General features: G+C 39.3%; 2 protein-coding genes across 20 annotated transcripts in view; both read left to right on the top strand.

Annotated features, from left to right (window-relative positions):
- Positions 1 to 14,521, top strand: part of CNIH3 (cornichon family AMPA receptor auxiliary protein 3) — an 84,866-nt gene extending 70,345 nt beyond the window's left edge. For 3 of the 4 annotated variants that reach the window (XM_030499769.1, XM_030499768.1, XM_030499767.1), the window contains 2 exons: positions 2,206 to 2,349; positions 4,333 to 14,521. In XM_030499769.1, coding sequence (XP_030355629.1) covers positions 2,206 to 2,349; positions 4,333 to 4,360 — 172 coding nt within the window. In that variant the 3' untranslated portion in view covers positions 4,361 to 14,521. The remainder of the gene's footprint in view (positions 1 to 2,205; positions 2,350 to 4,332) is intronic. The other variant, XR_003993530.1, reaches the window with a different exon arrangement.
- Positions 14,522 to 20,643: 6,122 nt separating this feature from the next.
- DNAH14 (dynein axonemal heavy chain 14) overlaps positions 20,644 to 27,106 on the top strand; it is a 48,916-nt gene continuing 42,453 nt past the window's right edge. For 12 of the 16 annotated variants that reach the window (XM_030499309.1, XM_030499305.1, XM_030499303.1 and 9 more), the window contains exons 1-5: positions 20,644 to 20,952; positions 23,343 to 23,420; positions 25,264 to 25,378; positions 25,463 to 25,566; positions 25,954 to 26,112. The gene's annotated coding sequence lies outside the window, so the exon portion shown is untranslated. Of the gene's footprint in view, positions 20,953 to 20,986; positions 21,129 to 23,342; positions 23,421 to 25,263; positions 25,379 to 25,462; positions 25,567 to 25,953; positions 26,113 to 27,106 lie in introns of those variants that run through there. The other 4 variants (XM_030499297.1, XM_030499295.1, XM_030499302.1 and 1 more) reach the window with 4 other exon arrangements.

Here is a 27,106-nt window from a genome sequence, read left to right as displayed (position 1 = left end):
AAAGGTGGACTTGGAGAAGCTCTAAATACTTCACAGATAGGAAGTATTTACTTCTGAACTGAAGTACTGAACACAGAAGGCAGTTCATATCTGGACCTATTCATTCATCCCTAGCAAGGAAACCTTTCCATTGAAGTTGTGAAGTAGAGACTGGCAGATTGACGGAATTTTGCTTCTCATCTTCTTTGGCAGCTTTATGCTTTTTTTTTTTTTTCCCTCCAGTGTAAGATGTTTCTTTTTGTACAGTTGAGAATATCTGTTCTTCAAGGGAATTAAGTCTCTCTTGGAGGCTCTTGGACTAGGGATTACAGTAGATGAAGAGCTGTTGTCTTCACCCTGCCCACAGGAAAAAGTGGGGAGTGTTTCCACTCTGGATCTCTGCTATGTGTTTATATTCACTGAAGGGCTTTCAGAGTTGATCACATAAGACCTGCTATTGAGAAGCTTTAATGTTTTCTGGACAGGCAGTGCAGCTGCTGCTGTGTCTTCCTCGCATTCTAGTGGAGGATCTGGTGCCTCTGAAGATAACCAAGAGACATCAGGTTTTGTGGTTGTCAGTTTGGAGTCTTCACTGGTTTTGCATTTCTGCAATGTTTGTAGAAGCACAGATTATTTTTGTCTGTCAAGGTCTCTTTGTGTTACAAAGATACATATGGAAGCAGACATCTCCTGTTGCAAAGTAGCTTGAAGAATTCTGTAAAGAAGGCAAAACCATTATCTCAAACAGGAACTAAATAGTGGTAGCTTTTTTACACTGTTTTCTGCAAAAACTTTGTACTAAGCCATATGATAAAAGTGTATTATTCAGAGGTTAGAGAGCCAGTATAGTTCTCAGAAAGGTAAATGAAGTGGAGCTAGGAGTGCTTTTCTCTCTATTGCTTGGGTGCAATAAAAATAATGCTTTATGGTGCTGCTTTACTAAGAGTTAACAACTAAAGCGTGAGAATAATACTGGTTTAAAAAGCTTTTAAAAACAAATTAAATTTTGTATGGATTTTATGTGCGAGGTGAGAATGGTCAGACTCTAAATAATGTATTAACCTTTAGAGAGAACTTTTGCTTGTCTTTTTTTTTCCATGATTCTCCATATGCTTTGCTATAAGTACTCCAGAGTTTCTGCTGGTTTATCCACAGATGGGTTTGGGTTCATTGTGTAATGTTCTGAAAAAAACACATGGGAAGATACTGTGTAATATCTTCATCTCAGTAAAGATAATAAAGCAAGGTTCCACCTTTGGTCTCTGTGAAAGAATTTGTAATGTTACTAAAGATTGTAAGTGGATGTGACTAATATTGGGACGAAGACAAAGTTATTATGAGAACATTTGCTTTCAAAATTTGGTGCTGGTCACTTGTTTGGGGTTTTAGATCTTTCTATCTATGGGTTTGTCTTTATTGATCTATAAGCAATCCCAGCAATCTTCAGTATTTGCATTACTATTTCAAAGCAACAGCAATAACAGTATTACATCTGACTCATGCTGATCTTAAAGCAATTCATTAGCTTTGTCGAGGACTTCTTTTTTGATTCACTTTTGCAAGATAACTGAGACAAAAGCTCCTTTGCCAAAAAAGTTCTTTCGTCAGGATTTTCTCAAACATCCAGTCATTGCTGAGAATAATTAGAAATCTTTCCTATGTAAGAAGAAAAACATTTTCCAATGAAAATTATTTGAGCAGATTTTTGAGCAGTCCTACATTTGGAAAACATTAGTCAGCCAGCTCTTACATTACTCTATATTGACTTCTTTCCTTTTCAGACTTGGAGGAACTTACCTGTCAGTTGGTTGAGACTGTCACCTTTCATCATGTCTGAAATCAGTTGTATAGGTGCACTTAAAGCCCAGTAATTCTTCCTCCATGCTGTGATCACATGCTGCCACATATTGTCACTCACAATATGTAAGTTATTAGTGAGTAAGCCAGAAATAAACTATATAAGAAGGGAGAATGTTTCAATCTAAAGAATTAATATAATACAGAAAGTCTACATTCATGAATTGCTTGATTCTGTAAGAACAGTCTGCTTAGACTAGTGTCCTGATTTTTAACAACATCTGTAAAGATAGAGGCTTGAAAAAGAGAGAAAAATTCCTCCTATATCCTGGAAGATGGTTGTAATCTAGGATGGTGATAAGGAGGGTGTATATCTGCACATAATACAGAATATTACAGAGTCATTTCATATGTCTTCTGCTCTTTCAGGTATTTTCGTTGCCCAGCAGACAGTTCAGAGCTAGCATATGATCCACCTGCAGTCATGAATGCAGATACCTTGAGTTACTGTCAAAAAGAGGCCTGGTGTAAGCTAGCTTTCTATCTCCTTTCCTTCTTCTACTATCTGTACTGGTAAGTCTGGTCGTTTCACTAAGGGAATAGTAGCTGCTTTTCATTTGACATGTGAAATTGTGTTTAGGAATGACTGGAACCAATTGGCCCATTTCCTTAATCTTATAAAACTTGTTTCTGATATTGATTCAGGGAAACATGCCCAATTACACATGTGCTTATATCTGCTGACACCTCAGTACAGAATACTAAGCATGTATCTAAGGCCTGAGCCAGGCCCCAGGGCCATCCCAAAGGAAAAATATTTGCTCCTCTGCATAGCCTGTTAGGATGGATGAAATAGCAAATGTTATGATAATGGCTTTATATCAAATAAAAATTAGTGTTCTGATGATTCAGGAGAATCCTAAGAAAAATACTACGTGTGCTGGTGTAGTGATGCTCAAGATGATAGGTAAATAGGTAGGTAGATGGTGGGTAGGAACAAGGATGCACCATGCCTGTAGTCATTCCTACAGGCTCCCTTTCGTGACAGGGTAAGGCTGTGCCTTGTCCAAATCCCTCATTTAAGTACATTCTTGAAGATACATCCCCCAGTTGTACATTGACTCCCTGGCCCTTTCAGCTGTCACATGTCCTTGGTGCACAGTCAAAATACTCAGTGCAAGAGTATGTGAGGATCATATTTAAGGTAAGGCCTTTGCAGAATCCCTGTGCTTTTAGTCACTCCTGTAATCACACCATAAAACTGTTTGAAACAAAGGTTATGATGCCTTTCTTCTGCTCCTTCTTCTCTAATGCATTTGCACAGACTGCCTCTTCAAGCTAGTCTCGCATGCAGTAATTCCTCTGTGAGATAAGTTTGTACACTGGTGGAAAAAGATAAATGTTATTTCTCCTTTTGATTACTGATCCGTTATCTGTTCTTTTTTTCCCCATATCTTGAGGAGTTATTGCTGAAGGTTTTTGTTTCTCAGTATTACTTTTAAATACTATTGAGAATAAAGTTTTCTGTCCACATGTGCATGTGTAAGTGCTTGTCTGCGTACATGAGAGAAAGAAAGGAGAAGGGCCCAGACTCGCAGAAGCTGGTAGGTGCCTACTCACGCTAAGATGGATGGGGCATGAAAATCTAAGCAGGACTTTAGCATCCAGTAGCTTTGAGGGTTTAGGCTGAGCACCTTTGCCCTCGGTCCTCTTCACATGGCCAAGAGTGGAAAGCATGGCAGTTATGCTACAAAAGCTCTGTTGTTAGTGCTTGCAAGGAGAGGTGGCAAGGCATGGCTGGAGAGAGAAGCATTTTTAGCCCCACATTTTTGTGTTGGCTAAAAGACCCTGCAAAGTCAGCTATGTAGTGTGGTCTGGGCATTTCTGCTGGGATTCTACTGCTGTGCAGCTTTCTCTGAGTGCTGCTTCCTTAATTCTAAAATGTGGCTGTACTCCGAAATCCACTGCCTGGTGCTAAATAAAACAGTATTAATTACATTCAATTTTGCTGTGCTTTCCTGGGTATTGTCAGAAGTAGAATTGCAGTAAAATGGAGCCATGGCAATATACTGTGATGTCTTTGCTTTTCAGAGTTGCGTTTAATATGTATGGATTTACTCCAGCTGGGTATGCATTTTGTGTTTCTTCTACTGCATGGAGTTTTTTCCGAAGGAAACAAAATAATGCAGTTTCATAGGAAACCTTGCCTGCCCTGCCAAGAGTTGCTGGTTGAAGTTTTAAAGATCAAACATTGTAAAGCAAACCGGGTTTGTTTCTTCACTGTTCAAATTCAGACATCAGACTGCGTTTTAATAAGCTCAAACACAGCTTGTAGTGCAGTAGGATGTCGATAATGAATTTGTTATTTCATGAGTGCTTTTTGATACCCATCTTGAATACACCACAATTAAGATGCTTTCGAGAGCTAGAACGCAAAGGAAAGCACAGGCCATTACAGTCAGACCTGAGGAACAGACAGTAAAGGGTGATAAAAATCAAAGTGCTCTGTATGCTTCAAAAGGATACTTTCATATTGTGTCTTTCTTTTACTTTCAGCATGATCTACACTTTGGTGAGCTCTTAACTACAAGATCATCATTAAAGACTGAGAACAACAAAGGCTGGAGGTGCAAGGATGAGTGAGCCAAGTGATGCATGATTAAAAACGAAAAAAAAAAGGCAAAGAGAGGAAAACTTTGAACCCAAGAAGTACATAGAATACATGAAAGAGAGACCCAGCAAGAAGCAGCAGAGTACCATGGGAGAATGGCTGAGTTAACTGTGTTTATCTCCTGTGTTTCTCAATGTGTTGCAGTAAATGACTTTCAAAACACAAGCAAAACAAAAACTGCAAAAAGGTGGGCCAAGTTACACAGCTATTCACCTCTCCAGGGATAATGCTGCTTGGTTTAGTGGCTTCATTATAAACTATAGCCCCTACTGTCTTCCAGGGAACAAAGATTTTTTTCTTAATGACTGCTGTGGACTGAGGAAGCAGAGGGCAAGATCATCCTTCGCAGAAGGAACAGCTATACAACACATTCAGAAAATGAGCACAGACTGGAGTGCAGATAAGATGTGTGACTGTTCTGCAGGGATCTGCAGGGATGTGCACATGACTCTAATCAAACAGGGATGTCAGATCTTGTGGAATTGCTTCAGTGTTGGGGTTTTATTTCCACCCATAGCAACAATAACAAAAGAATTTGCAGTTGCAGTGTTCTGCTTTCTAATGATATTCTACTCTTGTAGGTGAACATCTGGTATGTTCCTGTACTTCATTTGTGATGCACCAATAACATACAGTGATACGTATAAGTATTTTGGGTTTCACCTAATCATGCCAAGCACTTATCAGAATAGTGTTCCTCTGACTGAAAAAAAACCCCAAGAAAAAGGTAAAAGCTGCATATATTAAGGAGGATTGTAACATAGGTGTTATGTTCATCAAAATGCTGGATAACAAAATACTTGTGGTCTGTAATTCTGTTTTGCAGCTTTATTTCTGCTGTCAAATTTAAGCTGAAACAAATATACAAAATGTTTTTGGTCTTGTATGAGGTTCGTGTTGAAAGATGTTCAGGGTTTTTATAATGTAAATGTTTTAAAATCTTATGTAATTGTCATTTAAATTCTTATATATGGGCAGTATATCCTTATATATATGTATATACAAATATACATGTACAGAAATACTCAAAACCTATTTATATTTTAGGTTAATCTGTTTGATTGACAGGTCAAAGGCATCAAGTGTCCAGAACTGCTGCTAAACATATTTCAGCGCTGAACTTAATGGACCAGGGCTGGGTCCCTCAGAGTCACTGAGGTATTTCAATGCAGCCACTGGTGCTCTGTGTAGTAGGCAAGCCTGTAAGATCAAGACTAACACCAGTGCATGCAGAGGCTGCTTGGATCTTGCATTGTGAAATGAGCTAATAAGGTATGTTGCTACCAGAGATGCTGCAGAGAAGAGCGCACAGAAGCCCATCTGTACCACAGCTTGGTTTCATCTGGTCTTGTTAGCACTAGCTCATTGTTGACCCTGCCACATTTGGTCTGGCTATTGAGAGCCAATAGATTGTTCTTGTACCAGGCTCTGAGGGCTTTTTAGTCTGGGCACAGGGCTTCAGCAGGAGAGATGCAGTCTCACATTCAGCGCTGCCTCTGTGCTGACATACCCTGTTTCAGAGCTTGGTGAATGGAGTGTCTCATGTCTGGCACGGTGCAAACTGAGCTGGAGTTGCTGGAAGTGCACAGTGCCAAGACTCCTTCTGGCTTGATCTGGCTCTGTTAACGAAATTAAATCCTGCTAGCCTGCAAAGCACAGTTGCTGCATGCAAACTGTTTGCTGCTGGACCATGCCAACTCCCAAACCATGCCTGGGCATTGCTTGGAAGAATGCTAGTTGTCCTGCACAAAAATTATACCAGGGCCATTATAACAATATTTAGATGATCAAGTTGTCCCAGGTGCTGACATTCTTTAATATACAAGTACAGACATAGCCAGTAGGTCTTACTTGATGTAGTTTAACTTCTTCCAACATAGCATTCCTACTTCTGGGAGTACACAACAAGGCTGTCAAATAAGGTTACTTGGGAAGCTAACTTGGGCTCTAATGGTTCATTAGTTTGGATTTTGCATACAAGGGAAGTGGCTAAACTGCTCTTGAAATCACACTGACCCTGCAAGCAATATAGATGTACTCACTTGGAGTGTGCTTGGGCTAAGAAACTTCCCTGGGTCATTACAGAGCTAACTGATAAAGCTCTGTTGCCATGGTATAGTTAATGCACAACCCATAAAAAGCTGATGATTGTCCGTAACTGAATTCCTTCTCTCCATCCTCACTAAGGCATCTACAGAAGTATAGGAACTAGATTCACAAGAACAAATCACATTGAATAACTTCTAGATATTGTGCTACCTCATAAAACTCTCAACTCTGAGCAGGTGACTGATCTTTCCATGCATATCCCAGGATGCATAGGAGGTAGAAAGTAATTCAGGTTTCACATTTCCAGATTATCTGCTTTAAGGTCAGTTTCATCAAAAGGCCTGGATTTTTTTTGTGAGGTTGAATGGATGAAAGTATGATTATGTCTTGCCTGAAAACCAATAATCCGTATTCAAAAAAATAATTCCAATGCTCCCAGTAGCATTTTGTTTTTCTTTAAGAAGAATCTCAATTTAAACTCAATGGAAAAACTGTTTAATGTGAGGATACTTTTCTCCTTCATTGAATTGAGTGAAGCTTCTCCTGAGAAGAAATACTTTATGAAAGTGGCCAAGCAGGAAGTTTAATGTAAGAAAGACAGGTACCTCCAACCGAGAACTTGAGTAATGAGACCCTCTAAGGTATCTGGCAGTATTAAGAAGCTGCTAGTGCTGTGGACCTCACAGACAGCAGAGTAAGATACAGCCTTCAGTGCGTTCCTTGCTCTGTGGTGTTACCCAGGTGGGCTTGCTGGGTTATTCCCAACAGGGCACTGCCACTTGGCTGCATTGCAGGCCAGCACTAAACCATTATGCAGTGGTGCTGCTGTAGTGGTAGGTAGGCTTCAATTCCACATTCATACTGACATTCAAATTAGTAATTTTCGTACTATGACAGAATGGTCTCCTTGGATTTGTCAAAGGATACAAAAAAAAACCCCAATTTTTTTTTCTTCTAAAGTCAAATAGCTCTGTTGTTATATATCAGGAAGCGTATGATTACTGTAAGAAGTGCAGAAACTTATCCTGGATTCTGTGTTGTGGCTGTGTGGTCTGTCCTCTGAGCAGTTGTACTCATGTGTAGTGGGTGTTCTCAAGACATCATTTGTCATTTTCTGTTAGACATGCCAGCTGTATTGTAAGAGAAGAAGCAAAAATAGAGGAAGGAAGAATGAGGGATACAAGATTCCCTGACTATGTATCTGGCTAAACACAAGCTAAGCAATCTTTGGCCAGAGCAAGGGAAGTAAAGAACTGCATAGCTGTTGATGAAGAACATTAAAAATGCTGAGATTTTTGGGTTACAAGCCAGTCTCTTCCCCATGTCACACTTTTAAGGGAGAAATAATCTGTGATATCCCTTTGTCTCCAGTTCCTCCTTTTTGGCTGCTGGAGGCTGAGGATTTCCTCCCCAGGCCTGCTCTCTGCTTGTCCCTTTTCCTGGAAGGTTGAATGTCATTACTAGGAGCAGCAGTTTTCTTCTCTTACATGCTCTGGTAATGCAAGTAAATCCCACAGAGTTGTAAGAAAACATAACACCTCCCTTTGCTCCTTTGCTACCTAGCTTGTGAAATCTTTTCATATATACATATTTATTTATTTTTTAAGAACTGTTGAATCTGCTTAAAGGAAATAGGTAGGAGATGGGGTTAAAAATGTGAGAGGATGAGATCTGAACGAGGTGCTTGCCAAAAGCATAGCTACACAGTGTGCTGGACTATAGCTGCCCGTTCCTGGAAGGGATGAAAAGGCAGCCCCATTGGCAAGGTGTTGCTCTGTGGTTCTGCCCATCCTATTTATAGTCAGGTAACGCAGCAATGTTGAATAAAATTGTTGCTGCTATGACTGTTTCAGTTTCAAATACAGCAAATCAATGCTGATAGCAGAATGCTTCGCCTACAAATAATTAACTGCACTTAAGCTGTCAGAAATGTTTTTCCATCTGTTTCCTTGGGCCATAATCTTCCTTTTGCACTAAACCACTGAAAGGGGAAGAAAAAGTTCTTCAACCTACACCTTACAGAAACCGCACTGAGGGTGTCGTGAGCTGGCACTGCTATTTGGGTCATGATTACTCATACATTTATATGGCTGTTAGCAATCTATTGCTTTTCCTCTCTCCATTCTGTCTTCACACAGATGTTTTTAAAATGACTTTTCTTTACAGGGCATGATTGAAAATCCTTGAATTTACTGGAGATTTTCTGTCATTTCTAATAGTCTTCACTTAATGTCCATTACGCTAGAGCTACGTGGGGAATAGGTTCACACTGGAAAATCCCTAGAGTTTTGCCAGTAGTGATCCCATCCTTTAGATCTTGATAGCACATCCATTTAACTGAATCATGTTAGCAGAAGAGGAAAATGCATTTCAGAGGGATAACTGTAACATTTCAGTGCTCATGCCAGACTGTCACAGGAAGTTATACTAACTTGGTAAAAATCTGGCTTCATGGGAGTTCCTGGCAATCTTACCTCTTATTTCATATGACCCTGCTTAGCATTGTAGTTTCCACCAAGACGTCAATGGAAATTAAAAATAGAAAAAAACTCCAAACCCAGTAAGTTTAGTTAATCGAAAATGTTATTGGGTGTTAATCAGAAATGTTATTGGGTGTTAGATAAAGCTTGGGTTGCTACAGATAAATCAATCAGGAGATCAAAAGGTTGAAATAAAGTAAGATCTTTATATTTGGGAAGCAACAAATATTAGGCTGCCATCCATGCTGCACTGAACTTTGTGTCGATGATCTCAGTCCATATTCCTGCTCTGGTGAGTTTTTTGATCATTGCTCATCAACACATTGTTCTGATTTGGTTTTGTTCCACACAGTAATGCAGTTGTAGGTGGGAAGGAGGGAAGATTCTGCTCTAAAATACAACATTCCCCTCTTTTTTTTTCTCCCAGACAACCTGTGAACATGCTGTAACAAAAGTCTAATGATGCATTTCAGTGATACACCTCAACCTAAGAATGAAGCTATTTGCTGCAGATAATATTCTACTGCAATTTAATAAACCACAGTTCTAGAACTGTTTTCTTTACACAATTAAAGGCCAGTTAAATTGCTGGCCAACTTCTCATGTAAGAGAAAATGTACTTCTATGGCCCAGTTGACTTTCTGGGTAGTCAAACTCTGAAGTAAAGCTCTGAGGTTAGCAAAGCACATTTTAGTACCTTTTTTTTTTTCCTAATAATGAGACCCCATGTTTAGGTCATGTATTATGGAAATGAAGAGTTAAAAAGCCAAAATCTCTTGTTTCATCCAAAGCTTGAATAGGTGTTGCATCATTTTTCCCTGTGAAGTATCCTACATACCACCAGTCTCCTGAAAGGTGTGAAGAAATCTGACTGTCCCACTGTTCTGACAGTTACAGTCTTGTTAAGCAGATTTTCAACTACTGAGCAGTAGCATGAAATACTGGCTGGAAAGCATAGCTCCTACAAACCATGCCAAGATATGGAGATGTCTTGAGTAACACAGCAGTGATCCAGTCTTTCAGAATAGCTCTCCCCTGTGCATAGAGTATACCAAGCAAATAATAGTAGAAGTAATATATAGTACAAGCAAAGTGCATTTTTTGCTCTATCTGTAATGCATTTTTTGTAATACAGTATTTTGCTTGGAGTAAAAAGCAATATAAATTACAAAACAGAAGATAATCAGGCTGTGGCAGTTGACAGGAATGCAAAGTTTGACTATAGTTACTTCTAAACATTTCAAGTAATTACTTTTGACAGTTACTGACAGCAAGGAGTTGCTGGAGGTGCAAATTGTGATGATATTAGTAGCTTTAGCAATACATACTTTCACTTCTTTTTGGAATAAGAATCCATGTTTCTTTCTAGAACATATTTAACACATTTTCAGACTTTACCTGACACTGAATATATAGCAGATTCAAACGTTTTACAAAAAAGGCCAGATAAAATACTAATACAAAATATAGCAAACATGGCAGATTCTTCAGGAAATTTCTATCGCGCCTTTGTCGTGGAAAGCCTTGTTCTTCAAAGGTAAATTCTAGGTTTGATGTCATTTATTGTGGATCTCTGGACTGTCCACGGTGACAGTTCTGCAAGAATATAGGCAAATACGAGCTTGGTTATGTCTTCCCAGCTGCCCGGGAACATCTCATCATGTAGCCACATTTACTACAGAGCAGATGACATCCACTTTGTCACTTTGAATCTCTTGCCCTTTCAGAAGGTAAGAACATCACAGTGCAAAACTTTCCTTAGCCATATGCAGCCAGCGATGCTGGCCTGCCTTGCCTTTACAAGCGCAAACTGGTCTCTGGGTTGAAAGTAGCACCAGGCAAGAGCAATTTTCACTGGCCTGTTCTTGAGCTTCAGCTTTTACTGGTTTGGGATGGTTATTTTTTGACTGAGAGGAAGATTTGTTTCTTATGCCTAATAACCAGCATCACTATGTTGGTTTTAGAAGCCTTCCTCCCACCCACCCACCTTTTTGTACATACTGAAGTGTACTAAATCCATGTCTTTGAAATGTGTTTTTCTCTTCAGGTCTGATTTTTCAGCATTCCTGCTCTTTCAGTGCTGAGTAGGCGTCCAGCCATAAAGAGGTATATAAATGAATTATAAAATTGTATAAAATAACTGGTGGAGGAGGGTTCTTATCTAGCTTACCTTTCTTATAACATAAAACAATGGGAGCACTGTAGGAAAAATGAGAGGGCACAGATGTGAAACATGAAAAGAAGTATATGCCCCATTCTAATCAATGTATGCATTGTCATAAAGATTCAAGTATCAGGACACCATATACTCAGTATTGTTTCATGTGAGCCTATACACTTACATAGGTAACAAACACTTCCATAGTTACATTTGAAAGAATAAAACTATAGAAGAGTTAGAAAAAAGCTTTGAGGAGCCATCCAGCTGCCAGTGGTTTGAGTTCAGCAGACTGTTTACCCTATGACCAGCTTATCTATTAGAAAGTATTTTCCAACCATAACTATTCTATGATTTTCCACTTTGTTCTGAAATGTCTAGAGGTGGCTGCAATCAGAAATAGCAGCTGAAGCCAGATGGACCGTTGCTGTGTTTGTTCAAGGACTCTGATTCTGTTCCCAAATCACCATAAATCCAGAACAGCTACTGAATTAGAAACTGGATTTCAAATTAAGAACTTCTCTACAGTGAGGATAAAAAATTCAGAAGCTCCTAAATGACTTCAGAGTGTAAGTCTAATTATCACAAATATTTGGATATTTACTTAAGGATCCTAAGAGTCTCTTGGAAGTGAGAAACAACACTTGTCCACATACCAAGAATTCAGTGTGTAGGAGAAAACAGTAAGAATTTGTCATGTGGTAGCTGTTCCTCAACCGGTCCTTGTATTTGCACTTGTAAACCAAAGTGTGCAGTTTCACAGGCAGTTTGCACTGGAAGTGCCAACAGAGGAAGTTAATGCAGGATAACCAATGTATTCTTCAGGCCTTTGTTCTTTGGATTCCTTTTCCCGACAGGTGAACCGTTAAACTCCTAAATACTTACGGCACTTAAAAATATTATGTGAGTGTGGTCTACTCCTGTTAACTGCACGGTACATCCTTTAATCAACTAACCAGAAAGGATATAAAAATAAGGCAAAGCCAGGTAATCACTCCTTAAGAAATGAAGTTCACATGGTTATCAGAACTGAGAAAATGAGAGTTCAGTTCTTGGCTGTTGCACAGCCTTCCTTTGTCACTTTGGGCAGGCACTTCATTTCTCAGGTCACCATCTCCTAACTGGAGGTGATTGTGCTTTCTTTCTCCCTCATTTTATCTATCTTGTCATTTTAGATTATGAACTCTTGTGAGATGGAGCCATTTCTTTCTCCAAGTAATGTCTGGCACTGCATAGCTGAAATTGGGAATTACATGTCTAGATGGTATTATAAATAATTAATACTTTTTGTCATGGGAGGAAGCAACTGAATTCGGTGGAATTAGTCAAAATGTATTTGTTCCACTGTTGCCGAGATCGGTACCTGACCTGGTAGGTTGCTGTGCCCTAGGGCCTTCTGACAAACCCAGGTGTGCTTTAGCCTCTGAATGCATGTAGTGCTGTAATTTGATGCTGCCAAAAAGCACTAAAATGTAAAAATAGATCCAGACAGCTCCCCATTTCAGTATACCCTCACAATTCTATGACTCTCTGATTTTGCACCATTCTAATTCCTCTTTGCTCTACCCTTTATCTTCTTCCTTTATCACACAGTGATGTCCTGCTTTACTCATCTTTCGGAGCTGCATTGAAAGCAAACCCAGTGTAAGCTCAGAGTAAAACGGTGGCACTGGTTCTAATCCCAATCATTTGTCTGCTTGTGGACATTTATTTGGGAACAAAATTATCCTATTTTGGTTTTAACTAGGTAGAAGTGGAAATCGGCTGTTTTGATAGAAATCCTTTTTATTCTGGAATATGAATAAAGCCACGTGTGTAAGGAATATGATGTTTAAATATGTTTGTCTGCATTCGCACAAATTTGTTACTAGGCTAGATAGAAGTTGCCTCTGTTTGGCAAAGGATGATAGATTTTTATAGACATAACCTGGCTGCAAAACAGCAGAGCTGTGTTCACAGGCAGGAATGAGCTGCAGTTGCAAGCACTGGTGTAAGCCCTCTTTAACCGTTTGTGGAGTGGAGTCATGCAGGCTACTAGTGGATGTCTGGCCTTTGAGCTAATGCATTTGATTTCACACTGCAGTGGCTGAGGAGTGTTCACAGGGTAACTCCACTGTAGGACCAGTGTTCATAATCACAAGGGAAGTAAAACCACCGGGGAAATTAGTATATTAAGCAGTGCCAAACTTCTGCAAAGTGGGTACATGTTTAGCCTTCGTTTCTTCCGCCATGGCTTATACTGCCCTTGAATTTGGCCACTTAATATTTCAGTTCTAGATCCTTGAGTTCAACACTGAAGTAGACTGGGGTTTTTTGTATGTATGTATGCATTTTTCTAAGAGATTACATGAGGTGAACTATAAAGGAATCTAAGGTTTTTCTATATCCCTTGAATTGTCCATTTAAAAGCCTTTAAATACTTTGGTATTTAACTTCATGCTCCTTGATGCTGTCTAGAAGCTTAATAAATTCTTGTCTGTTAACATAATGAATAAAGGAAAGTGCTCTTCTGTTACCTCTGTGTACCTACCATTTATAGCAGGTCCAATCAGTAATGTTACTTATGGGATTATACTGAGCAGGAAGCAGCTGCTGTATCTCTGGACTGCAGTGGCTTTTCTAAGAAGTTCATTTAAAATTCACTTCTGACAAGCGCTGCTGGTGGGTTCAGAGGAGCTGCTGTGCGGTCATTGTGAGCCACACCACCTCAGGTCGTTTGAGAGCCGTTTTTCAAGGGGTGTTGAAGTCGCTCCCTGAATGTGCTCACTCTTTGACTCTTTGGCCTTGAAAAGCAGTTAGCAAGGTCTGTGGGAGAATAATTAAAGCTGATCAGTCCTGTCTGTAATCCAGAGCACTGTCATTCTGGCAGCAGCTGGTGCTTTGGCTTTGAGTGAAGGAATCTGTTGTACTTTTCTGTGTTTGCCTTACACAAGTAGGCAATGTCCCTTTCAGTTAATTATTAAGTAAGATTGTTAAATTGTGTTAGAAAATGCAAACCATTCTTTCAAAACTTGTTGCCTTTAAGTAGAAGCAGTATTTATCCTCCAAAAGCTTCCTGAAGTGGTCGTGGCAGCAGCAGAATTTTAATGCACCTTCTCTCATTCATCATTTGAAGTCTAAAACAACAAGTGATGAATCTTTGATGAACCTTGTCAAGCTTCCTTCAGATTGTAATAGCAGTTTTATAGGCTTCAAAAGTTCAGAAACAATTTGTTATGACTGTATCTACTTCTTTTCTCTGTCAGCACTCAGCACAGTGCTGAGCACTGATCCATCACCGGATTAGAAAGTCTTGTCCCTGTGTTTCTGGTGTAAACAAAAAGCTATGTAGCAAACATTAGAAGGATGTTTTCCAGAGAAATCCCAATAAAAGCTGCCAGACTACAACGATCCTTTTAAGGGTTATTTTGTTTATATTGTTGTAAGTGTAATCAATCAATTGACAGTATCTAGAGACCATCTCTATCCTGGAGCAGTGGGAGTAATTATGAATTGGTGGTGCTTTTTTCATTTAGTCATAGGGCTCTGTTTTCTCTCTGCAACGTGTTTTAACATCCATGAAACACATTTCTGTCTCCAGCAGGTATCTTGTTCCCAGAGCTTGATACAGATTTTATCAGAGACAAATAGTGTGCTCTCAAATGTGGACATTACTTTTGTCATTTCTTGTTCTGTCATCTTGTTTTTGTGCCTCACCCTGCTAGAGGCTAGTCTGAACTACTGCATGCAAGCACTGAGAACTCAGACCTGGAAGTTTGTTTGCTGGTAACACAACCTTTGCAGTCACTGCATGGAGTTTCTCGCCTGGATTAAGGCATATCTGCGTGGCTGCCTTGTTTCAGGGCTCTCGTGAAGACACAGCAGCTGATCTGCAAAAGATTCTTGACATCTTGCAAACTCCAAATGGAGCAGAGCTGCTTTGCCATGTCCTTGCTAATTATCAGGAGCAATAGGCACTTGGTAGGACTCCACCCTACCTTGCTAATTCTGACTGCTAGAGTGGCTCCTTGGGAACTGCTGTTAGCTGGCCCATGCTGAGATCAGCTTGCTTATTATGTTAAATGATGGACTACTCTGTCAGTTCTAGCTTTGTTTCTCCAGTGTTTCTGTTCAGCAATACATTAAAGTGATGTAGTAATCCTGGAGAGATGGAGGAAAAATATACAAGTTGTTTAATGGGCTTCTGCCAGTTGGTAGTGAGGCTACACCTTCCATATATCATTTCAGGGTATTTATCAGTTCTACCCAGCTATGAAAATTTCAGTTTCAGTCACTGATTTAACCTGCTGGCTGTATGTGCAGAGACAAATTTATCAGGAAAGCTTCTTCATCAATAGTGGGTGACAGAGGTCACCAAGTGATGTGTTCTCTTTTAAGCCTGACTATTGAGTCTGTGGTTTCTCCAGTATGTTCTAAAAAATCTCATAGTATCGATCTGTGTAATTCATTTGACTGTGACTAGTGACCCCTCTTCACGTGAAGATCCAACTCACAGTTCAGTGACTGAACTTCTGGCTGTATCTCATTGTTCCCACTTGGAAAGCTTCCTCCATTGCCTGTCCTCTCAGTGTCTGCCAGGTGATGCTGGAGCTACAACTTTTCACAAAAATGGGAAGTTTGTGTATTTACAAGAGGTGTCCATGCAGAGCTGAGATAGCAGAATCCCAGGAAACCATAGTGTGGATGATGTGGCTGTCCTGTGTCTTCACTGCAGGTTAAGTAGGCTGATCTCATCCTGTAATAGATGCCAATCTTTGGTAACCGTAAGCCCTGTGAAGTGCCTGGGATGGTCATATCAGTGGCTGTGCTTGCCTAACTGTTCATACCAGCTGTCTAGCTCAGTAACCTGTTTCCTGTAGTGGCCAGAGTCTGAGAGGAACATCTAACATTAATAGCTGTGAGACAATCTGTATGTTAATTCTCATCCTGACCTCACAAAGCTGGAGATTGGTAGAAGCTCCTGAAGCCTGTAGTGAACATCCCTGAAACACTAATTATGACTAACACTAACCCAATTGAATTTTGGGTTTTATATTGCCATGGGCCCTAGAATTTTATTAGATGTTGTTTGGGGACAAAAAAATTCTTTATGGCTTTGGAATGTAATCCTAGTTTCATTGAAAGTCCCCATTCCCTTTGGTTGTGAGATTGGCAAGACAGAAGTTCTTAGTGTATCACCTTTACAATATTCATTATCAAATTCTATCACGAACCACTTTGTCTTCTTTTTTTAGTGATCAGTACCACAATTCTAATTGTTTCTGCACCTTTTTTTTCTATGACCCATCTCAGCCTTTCTCCCTATTTGTGCTACCATAACTGCATGTCTTTTAAGATTGAGTGATTTTAACAACATTTTTATATTCTCTGTGTTATTCATTTTTCTTAATCTGGACTGAATCTTTTTGGACAGTCAGAGAATTTGGATCATATCTTTATTCTCTTGGTGCTGGGACTGGAAGAGAAAACTCTCAGAAAAAAGCAAAAAATCTGTTCTTCTCAAACAGCCAATTCTCCTCTTCTAACCTGAGAAGGCTGGGTTTTTACTAATCAGTGCTACGGGTGGGAGGTCATCTCAACAGGCCCACCAGAACTTTTTTGAGGTAGATTTTCTGTGTCATTGCTGCAGACTTGAGAAGCAGATGAACTATTGTGCTCTGACACAGGTTCAGTATGTGATCATGGTCAAATGGCCTAACATTTCTACACTTCTGTTATTTCATCCTTACGATGGAGATTAAGATACTGCATTGTAAGGTTTACCTATAGCTTGTGAAGGAATTTGAATACATCGAGTGTGACACATTTCACTAACAAAAGAAATCCTTTTCTAATGAAGAGAGGCAGCCTATTTAATATTTAAATGCTTGACAAGGAAGCTGTCCTGGGTTCAGACAGAAGCCTAAGTTTATTTCTGATTATCCTAATGACATACTGTCAATGAGGCATCACTTCATTTTCGAGAACATTGATTTTCCCCTCTCTCTAAAACTGGGTGAATGTTGAAAATATCCATCTTTGTAATGAATAAGGAAATTTTCAGATGGAACATATCAGAGAGGAAGGAACATTATGAATATCATAGCTCACAAATACTGTGTGCTTTGAAATCAAGGGATTTTGAATGGTTAACAAATTGCATGTGCTATTATGAAAGCTGCCTTGGCAGCAGAAGCATTTAAAATGCTATTGTTGAATGATTTTGTTTTTAAGAAATTGTAAGTCCTTATTTGCATAATAGCCCCAAAAGTCCATCAGCTCAGCTCCATTTGTAAGAAATATAATGCATTTTATTAGCACTCTGGTTAATTCATAGGCCCATGGGTTGCGACACATGGCATAGGAGTCTTTCAGCTCTGACTGGATGATAGCTCTCAGGAATGTACTAGTTGACTGACAATTATCAGTTTTATTCACAGCAAGAGAAGGGGGAGGCAGTGCTTAAAGCAGATGTAAAATGGTGTTCCTGGAGTCCTCTGGTTCAGGTCAGTGAAGTTAATTCACTTGAGAATCTGTTTGGGAATGAAAACTCACATAACTGATGTTGGTGCCTGACAAGTAATCACTCATTTCAATTACCAAAGAACAATCCTTGCTCTCAGCAGTATAGCAGGTTGAGTTCTGAGTTATAGAAACAATTTGTAATAGTGGATCAAAAATGCATTAATTTTCAATTGCAGTATTTAATTTATTAGGCAAGGTGGGATTGCACAGTGGTATACCAATTCCATTACATTTCCAGCTCAAAAAATGGCAGTTAAAAGCCAAACCCCATAACATGCTAGCTATTTATTAAGCTCTCAAAAAGTTTGGCTGAAATCTTGGCAAGTTCTCGAGGAGATGTTGTGGTTCTCTGTTCTCCAAGTTCTAAACTGTGGTGCCCAAGGTGGGACTGGGTCCTTCACACCAGTGATGTGCAAAAGCCAGAATTTCTAGGACTTTTTAAAATGCTGGGGTAAAGAACACAGTTAACTTTAGAGTTGGCTTGGTTTGGATTTGGTTGTTATAAAAGCATTTCGTATATTGTAGGAATTGCAAGTCCCTATTTCCGTACCAGAAAACATATTAAAAGCAACAGCTTTAACTTTTAACATAACCGTGTGCCCTGACACTGTAATAAGAGTAAAATTGCTGTTAATTTTATACATGAAACTTACTGTCTGAGCCCAAGCTGTGATAGATATCAAACAACTTGATTTATGTTCTTGTTTTGAGAAAACAATCTTGGTTTCGTGAGACCAAACTCCTCACTGGGTTATTTGTAATTTGTGACTATTCTGCATAATTTCTAATTTGGCTTTCTGGTTTCCAAATTCCTTCCAGCCATTTGAAGAGGGCAAGTTCATAAATACTTCCTACAGAGAAGAGGTGGGAAATAAGAAAAAAAATGATAGTTTCTATTTATAAATTTTAAAAGTATGCTGTTCTTGAGAAGGTTTTTTCTGCTTTTCTCTGTGGCTTTGATTGTGTCTTGGGGAAAATCTGCTGGTTCATCTTCAGAAATGAGTTAATAGATGATTAGGCTGATGTAGCCAGGGGACAGACTGCTGTTCCCTGCTGTTTGTATTGGTGCTAAGTATCCCGTGGCTTGGAAAAAGGCAAAAGGAATATGTGCTACTGCTAAAACCACTAAAAAGAGGGGAAAAAAGGCAAAAAAAAAAAAAAAAAAAAAAAAAAAACCACAAAAAAAGGCAAAGGTGCTCTGGAATACAGACAATGAAAAGAATGAAAGAATTCTGCGCGTAACTATACATTACTTCGAAGGATCTAGGGGACTTTCAATTTCTATTAGTGTTATATTAAAGACGTGGCACGCAGGAATAGTGCTGGCATCTGCCACATTGGGTGAATTGGCCAAGCAAGTGGCTGTATCCCTGTAGTTTACTCTGACAGCTATGTTACATCAGCTCTTATCCCGTTTCACAGCGGGACATTCAGGAAGACAGAGAGATGAAGGTCAAACAGTCTGAACTTCAAAATAGGTCTCTACAACTAGTTTAAAAATTCCATCTCGCTGATGAGGTATTTGCTGTCTGCTCAAGGACTGTGAGTACTTGTGATCCAAGTCATTCATCCCATAAAGTGGTGGCATTTGACAATCCATGGATTAAATAGCAGGTAATGGAGGAACTAAACAAAGTCATCAGCTATCCCCTAAGCTATCGCTATCACTATCATCTACCCCCTAATCATAGCAAACATTCTCTGAAAGACTTAAAGAATGATGACCCTGTTTGCCTAATTACTTAGTGCATAGTTAACGACTTGATTTACAGTAAAATTATTTTTAATGTAGATGTGTTGTCACATAGGATGTGATTTTTTTATTTTTTCATCTTTTATTCCACCATTTCTTGCCCTGTCGCTATTACGTTCTGTGTTCCCATGGAGCTTAATCCTCATGTCTCTAAAATATTAAAACCACTTGAGACACAAGGTCAGTGTTGCCATGCACGCAGTGAATACTAATGCAGCAGCTCTGCTTCATATTCCAGACTGGGTGATGAGACTTCCAGGGAGAGGAAGGATCAGGAAACCTTTTAAGTGCTGCACAAACACTGACAGCTTTATTATAGTTTAAGTCAAATCAAAGGAAACATGTTTAACAAAAGAGGTTTTTAGGTGTTTTTATATTTAATTGGGAAATACCACATAGGAAATGTGATTTAATTTTATGGTCTATATTAACTGTATGTCTAAATGCAACTGGACAGTTTCTGTAAATGTGATATATACAGAGTGTGAGTTAACCATTGCATTAAAAGGGGCTGGATAGAACACTTGTGTGAATGGCAGAATCCATACACAAACTAACATGTGCAACAGACTGTGATTTATTTCTTGGCATGTTAAATTGCATAAGTGGAGTTTGGAGTTGCCTGGCAAGGCTCAGCAGTTACTGGTTCCAAGAGCTGCTGCTGTACTTGTGTATTGCCACAGTATCTGAACATAACTCATAAATGTTTGGTAGGTCTTCATATTGTCTCACTAACCAGAAGGACCTTGTGATAAAGGTATAAATTCAGGGTCAGTGCTCTGCACTCAGGAGGAAATAATAAAGATGGGAAGAGAAGCAGACTAAATCAGGCTAACTTAATTGATGGAGTAGAGGTAAAAGTCCGCAAAGGATGTGTCGGTCAAGAGACCCTTTTTATGTGTGTTTCAAAACAATTCAAAAGATAGAAGGAATGGAGGGAGGCTGAGTGGCTGGTGGTGGTGAGCAGCGTGTTGTCCCTTGGGCAAATGTCAGGGGGCAGAGCAGGGATCCTGCTCCACCAAGGTGGGGGATGCTTTCCTATGTTGCCTGCCTGAGGCCGCAGAGATCAACTGCCCTGGCAAACTGCCCCAAGGCAGCAGCACAGACACAATGTGAACCGGGTCTGGGGCTCCCCAGATCCCCCTGGCAACGAGTCTGACCTGGGGGAGGATTCCAAGAGAAGCTGACCCTATAAAAAGGCAGCCAGCCGCCTCTGTTTTCTTTCTTTCCTCCTTTTCTCCCGCCACTTCGGGTCCTTTATAAAAACAAGAACTTGCCAAGACTTTTGTTCCTCCTGGCACAGTTTTTAGGGAAGTTTGCAGTAAAATTAATTGTTGTTTTGTTTTTCAGCCTCTGGAGGACCTGTGGTTTCTCACACGAACTCCTCAGAGTGTGGGAAAAGGGAGAAGAACAGATGGGAAGGGAGGGGAATTTAAGATGATGAATACATTTGTTCAGTCTTTCCGTATATGTTTCTTACTGGTCATCTGGATTCCAAGAAAACACAATGTGTGGAGGCTGGGAAGCTTGCAATTAAGAGCACAGGAGCAAAATAATCATGGTGAGTACAATCCTGAACTTCAGCTTGCTGATCTCCATTTCTAATCAGACTTGTCTCATGACACAGAGAAAGTTAAGCACTGCAGGAGCTTGTGCTGTCACGACCGAAATCTGATCATTCTGCATCTGTTCTTTAATTAAATCTGCTTATAAATTCCACATTACATGACATGAAAGGTAAGATCCAAACTTGTTCTTCATTTAGTTTCATTTCACCTTTCAATCTAATTTTCTAAGCCTAACGTGCTCCATCATGCTTTCTTCCCTGAAAAGCAGCTAGTAGTTAAATGTGTTATTTTTATGGTAACAAACTCATTCATGCATTGAAGCAAAGGGCTGAATATTCCACGGTGACTTAAACTTTGACTTGTTTTTACTAAGCATAACTGATCTGATTAGCTATTTATGGAGATAATCATGTGGCTGCTGTTCCATTTGAATACCTGCAGGAGTGTAAAAATTATCACACAGGATTTCCAGCCTTGGGGGATTGTATTTCTGATTTCAACCTTAAGAGCTCAGAGGCTATACAGAAAACATATGTGTACAAGCATCGCACAAGTTGTTTCCCTACTTGGTGGAAACTTTGAGCAAAAGAACAGTTCAGAAAACTGAATGAGGCTCAGTCCTGTCAGTTATCTGCACAGGGCTTTTTTGGGGTAGGCTTTTTTTCTCTCCCTCTCCTTGCCTTCTGCCATTAACTTCAACACAGCCTGAATTTTACTTAGAGAATTGAAGGGACTGAGCAGTGGAAGCGAGCACCTCTGCGGGGGTTTTGTGCTTCTCTGTAGCTGTGGCAATTTGATGCCACCATTTCTTAGCTTCTTGAGTAGAATCCTGAACATCCCAGATTTCCCTTTTGTTAAAAAGCTTGAACTATGTCCTTAGTGGTGGCGTTGAGCCAACATTTTTGCTTTAAAAGATTTCTTATAACTTTTGCTTGTGATCTTTTCTTTCCCCAGAGTGACTTGGAATTGTTTCCTTCTTCCAATAGTTTTTGTGTCTTCATCCCGAAAAAAATTAAATGATCAATTTATAATGTTTATGTGACTTAATAAAACTCACCTTTTTTTTTTGCCAGAAAAATATATTCTGAAACATGAACTAACTGAGAATTAGTTTCACATGTAGGTTATCTGTTGTAAAAACTAGTTCCTAATATTGAGTCCAGGTCTGCAATTCCTTACTCTGCATTTAGTGCTGTTTGCTATCAAAAGTAGTTTAGTAGGACGAGAGCTGATAAGAATTTATGATGGTCTGTGAGAAATATAGTGGGTTCGCAGTGGTCTAGCGTATTTTATATGATACATTCTGTTCTTAACTACAAAGGCTTCTTTAAACAAAGTGACCTTTAATCTTAGTATTCATTGATACATGACAACGCAGCGGCTCTGAAGAGCATTGCACACTTCCGCTACTCTTCATATTTTAATTGGCACAGGACTGCCCTGAGGTATCAATTGTAGTTGACTAAAACCAATTTTTGTATGAGATGTTAGCATAAAAGTCTGCATTATTTTAGTTAATGTGGTATTTATATGCCTAGTCTTCCTAAACCAAATCCTTTGTTATAGCTTACATTTGATTTTAATGAAAAGTATGATATTGTGCCATGTTAACCTTCTTTGATGAAGATTTGTTGCATAGTTGTAGTAATATATTGTCTTTTTATGAAGAAAAAGCTCCTTTAAAAAGGCGAATGAAATAATTAGAGGGATTGGAATATATTTATTAAATAACTGAATTAAAAAGGCATGAGATTTTGGATCAGAAAGCTATCATTTTCAGTGAATAGTAGCACTAAATGACAAAATTCAGCACAACTTCTGTTATGTCTCTATTTAACTTCACTTTCAGCTGGATCAAGTCTTCTGTATTTTTATTGAATTAGCACTGCGACTTCACTAAAATTTGTCCTGGTCAAGTCTAGAAAACTTACTCTTCTATTTCTAATGCCAGTAAGATACTCATACTTTTCTGTTTAACTTAGTATAGAGATGTTTTTGTCAGACCCAATAGTTTTTATCAGCATTTTACTTCATGTTTCATGTAGATTTTTCTGGTTTACGCTATAGGAAACTGAAGTGATAGTCCTCAGCCACTGGAGAAATTTTTATTGCAGGGTGCATATAGTGTAGGCAGAGCAAAGAATTCATGTATTCGCATGATTGTAGGGAAATGGTTGTTGTTATTCTGCTGGGTTGTCAGTTGTTAATAATTCAAGATAGCAACAGCTGAAAAATTACTATAGCAGTTACACCAATCATGTACTCTTAATAAATCAAAATGGAAGACATTTCACTCATGAAGCAAAATAACGGCTAACTTTGCTTGAAACAATCCCATAGTAGCTCTATAAGTTAACCAGAGCATTTCCTTTTCACTCTTCAGATATACAGTCTGAACGAAGTGCGTGGGACTAGACAGTGGCATGGCAATTCCAGACAAACAGCCACTGTCCAGGAACAGGTAATTCTGTAGCACATCAGCAGTGGTTTCCCCGCACCCTGAGACACAGAGCACAGTACATCGTGGTTGGTTTCCAGAGTGTGAGAATAACTTACAGCACATCAGAGCAAGCTGTATAAGAGGTAGAGGGCACTTCCCACTGTGTTTGGCATCATGTGTGTGTGAAGCCATGCAGTGGAGACAGGCAGTAGGTGAGGAACAAAGCAATTCCACCTAATGAAGCTTCCCTCCTGCTGACTATTGGGAATGTGATGATCCAGAGTACTTGGATGTATTTTTTTTGTCTGGACAAACTTGACAAGAAAGCAATGACTTTTGTGCTTATAAGCTAGTATTTGGTATTCTGAATTGCCTAAGAGGCACAACTAAATACCAAGGAAAAAATTTCTAGCTGCTTTATTTGGAGCAACATATACACACGTGCTGCCTAGATACTTCATCATTAATGTATGACTCCTTAATTAGACTAACAGCTTGAAATTGCATGAAACAGTGCAGGATGCAGCTTGTATCAGAAATGTCCATAGTAATTATTAAGACTGGAAAAGAGATGACCCAGACATGATTTAATTGAAGTATCATGAGCAAAAGAAATTAAATGAACACTCAGTGTTCCTGTGAGATGACAAAAGTGAGTCCCTGATCACTCTCTCACGATGTGACTTTATTCAAAACTGCTCTGGCATGCTAATTCAAGGATTACTTCTTGCTGTTAACCCCCCCTTTTGTTGTCTTCAGTATGGTTTCAAATGGTGAATTCCTTTAAGAATGTAATAGCAGTTAGTAAGAACATATGACAGATTTCTACATAGAAATAACTGCATCTCAGTCACCCCTGTGTATACTTCCTGAATCTTCTAGAGGAAACACCTATAAATCATTAACTATCTAATAATAATTTGATCAATACATTAATCATAATTTTTAGGACTTTAAACAGATTGTATTAGGTTATGTGATTAAAGGCTCCTCTCCATGTCTCAAAGCAGCATAGAAGCACCATGGCAGATGGGGGAAGCGCCAGTAACTTAGGGGTTTACTGCCTGGGGGCATTGGGCATATCATGTGAGGTTGGGGAAGAACACTTGGGGATTGTAAAATACCCACGGTGTGATGTTTAGTAGAGGAACCTAAGATGGGGAAAGGGAAAGATTGAGGTGGTTTGAGGAGGAAGTAGTATGAGAAAACAGAAGGACAAGGGGATAAAAGGGGAGAGCCATGTGTAAGCAGGGATGGTCAGTACGCTTGTCACAGCGGGGCTGCTGGAGGAACCAGAAGGTACAAGTCAGCTACTAGTGAGACCATGGGGTCTGGGGCTGACAGAGACCAGTTTGCATGTCTGTGTCTCTGTATGAAGCAACTGGAGCAGAGAGGATCTAAGGGCCAGCCGCTGGGGCCATGATGTACATGCACGTATGTATTTTCCTCTAATGGACCTTCATCCTGATCAGGCAGAGAGGGGAACAGGAGGTGGCCACTGGTGCTGTCTGTGTGTGAATGAGCGTTTCTCTCTGGGGTAATGTGCATGTGTTTATCATCTACTAGCATGAGAGAAGAGCAGTTTCTGGTATCCTCTGGTTACCATAAGGTGAGCTTTCCTATATGCAGGGTACAGTGAATATAGGGGTAAGAGGGACCAGCGCTGGGGAAAATGTGTGGATAACTAAAAGCAAGACATCTTGATTGTTCTGGGCCACAATTAAACCATCTCAGGGTTTCTGTAAAAAAAAAAAAATGTTACTTTTTCTGTATCTTTCATCCTGTTTATCTGTAAATATTGTTATATATGTTCAGCTGTTATTTGAATAACATTCTGTTGTTTGATGTTGTGGTCCTATCTAAGGATGGACGATGAGTAGTGTCAAGAGAGGTTTCTTCCTGGGCACTCCCTGTCTAGCATGAGCTCAGCTGCAGTTTCAAACATACAAAGGATGCAGCTCCTCAGCTTCAGCAGAAAGGTAGGCAAAACGCACAAGTCGTGGTGGCTACGCTGCTGCAGTGCAGACCTTGATACTCGATATATCTCTGCTTCCCTCCTTCAGACAAAGTGGGAGTTGCACTCAGAAGAATGTGTGATCTGGTGGTCTTCTGCTGACTGAATACAGGTCGTGTCGTGATTGATTACAGTTAATGAGAATACAACATGGTACTTAGGATTTGCTTTTCGTTTTTGAGAACCAGCTTACAAAGTGGCTTCATAGAAAATTCAGTGAGGAGTTTCATTTCACAAATGCTAGATTAGTTTTGAAGGCTTGGTTAGAATCATAGAATCATAGAATATTTAGGGTTGGAAAGGTCCTGCCATGGGCAGGGCTTGTAGAAACTAATGTGCTATTTCCTGAGAAATCTGGAAGTTTCTAAAGTGTTTTTTTATAAGAGTTAAAAATCACTTTGCTGGAACTGTGTGTGCAGCTTATTCAGTTTTATTTTTACTGAATGCACAGTAGAGAAGATCTTTCTTTAAGCAAGTTATTACAGTTACTATGATCCTACATTATCATTATTAATATCGAACAATTCCATGTTCCCTTAGATCCTTCCCTTCTTCTATGAACTACACCGAGAGCAGCAGCTTTACTGTATTGCAAATATGCAGTTTGAAATATAAAAATTATTCATCATACTGCTTTCAGCTTGAATCTTCCATCCCAGAGAAATGAAAGCATTGACGGGCATGAATAATCCATCAGGGGTATATATCTTTGTCACCTCAATATTTTTCCAGCAATCTTGTAATGGAAATGAGAAAAACTTGCACGCATGTTTGTATTTATGCACTAATGGCTGACAGTTTTAATTATTCTTTAATATTTCTATTTAAGGCACCAAACATTTAATCATCTGATTGCCCAGAATCTTCCTCAGCCTTCCATCAAGTTTATGAATAACCTGTAATGACAGATGGCAAAGGGGATCTCCTGGCAGTTATTGACTGACTATCCTGGCTGAGACGTAAAGGCAAATAGCTACATAACCATCTGTGGGAGAATGGCAGTACTGTCTTCTTGAAATAAAATCTTTGATTAACAGCTTATAACACTTTCCTTTTTTCCTAATTATGTTTTTCTTAGGTTTGTTCTTTCAGAACCTCTTGGAATTGTATGGAATGAAAACTGTCTACTGTCAGGCTAGTTAGTCAAATTTCCTGCTTTTAACATTTTTCAATAATAGGGAATAATGGAAGCTGTTGTAAAGGGCCCACAACATTTTGCCAACGTGTTGGCAAAATACTTTTCTATGAAGAACATCAGAGTGTTACATGGAACACAATAATTTTCTTTAAAAATAAATGAATAAAAATAAGTAACAAGAGCTGGACCAGGCTCCTGACTGCACATTTGTTGCCAGTATGTGCTGCTCCCTTCTGGCTTTCTTGAAGATTAGAATATGAAACACTTTAGTGGAGACCATCATCAGTAGCTTGTCTGGCATGTTACTCTGAAAGCCATGCTTGCAAAGAAGACAAAATTAATGTTTCTTCTTTATTGATACTGTTTGAAGGATTTTCTTTGCCTTCCCTTAGTAGGTTCTAGACTAGCCCTGCAGAATGCTAGAAATTCAGTATCAGTTAAGTCTGCAGAGCTGACACACGTGAACATTTGTTGTTACATCTAAAGTGAAATACAAAATTCATAACTTGCAAGGCTGAAAAGATGATAGATTTAGATTAGACATTAGGAAGAAAT

The sequence above is a fragment of the Strigops habroptila genome, chromosome 10, assembly GCF_004027225.2.
Source record: "Strigops habroptila isolate Jane chromosome 10, bStrHab1.2.pri, whole genome shotgun sequence".
Lineage (NCBI taxonomy): Eukaryota > Metazoa > Chordata > Aves > Psittaciformes > Psittacidae > Strigops > Strigops habroptila.
This window is presented reverse-complemented; position numbering and strand designations above follow the sequence as displayed.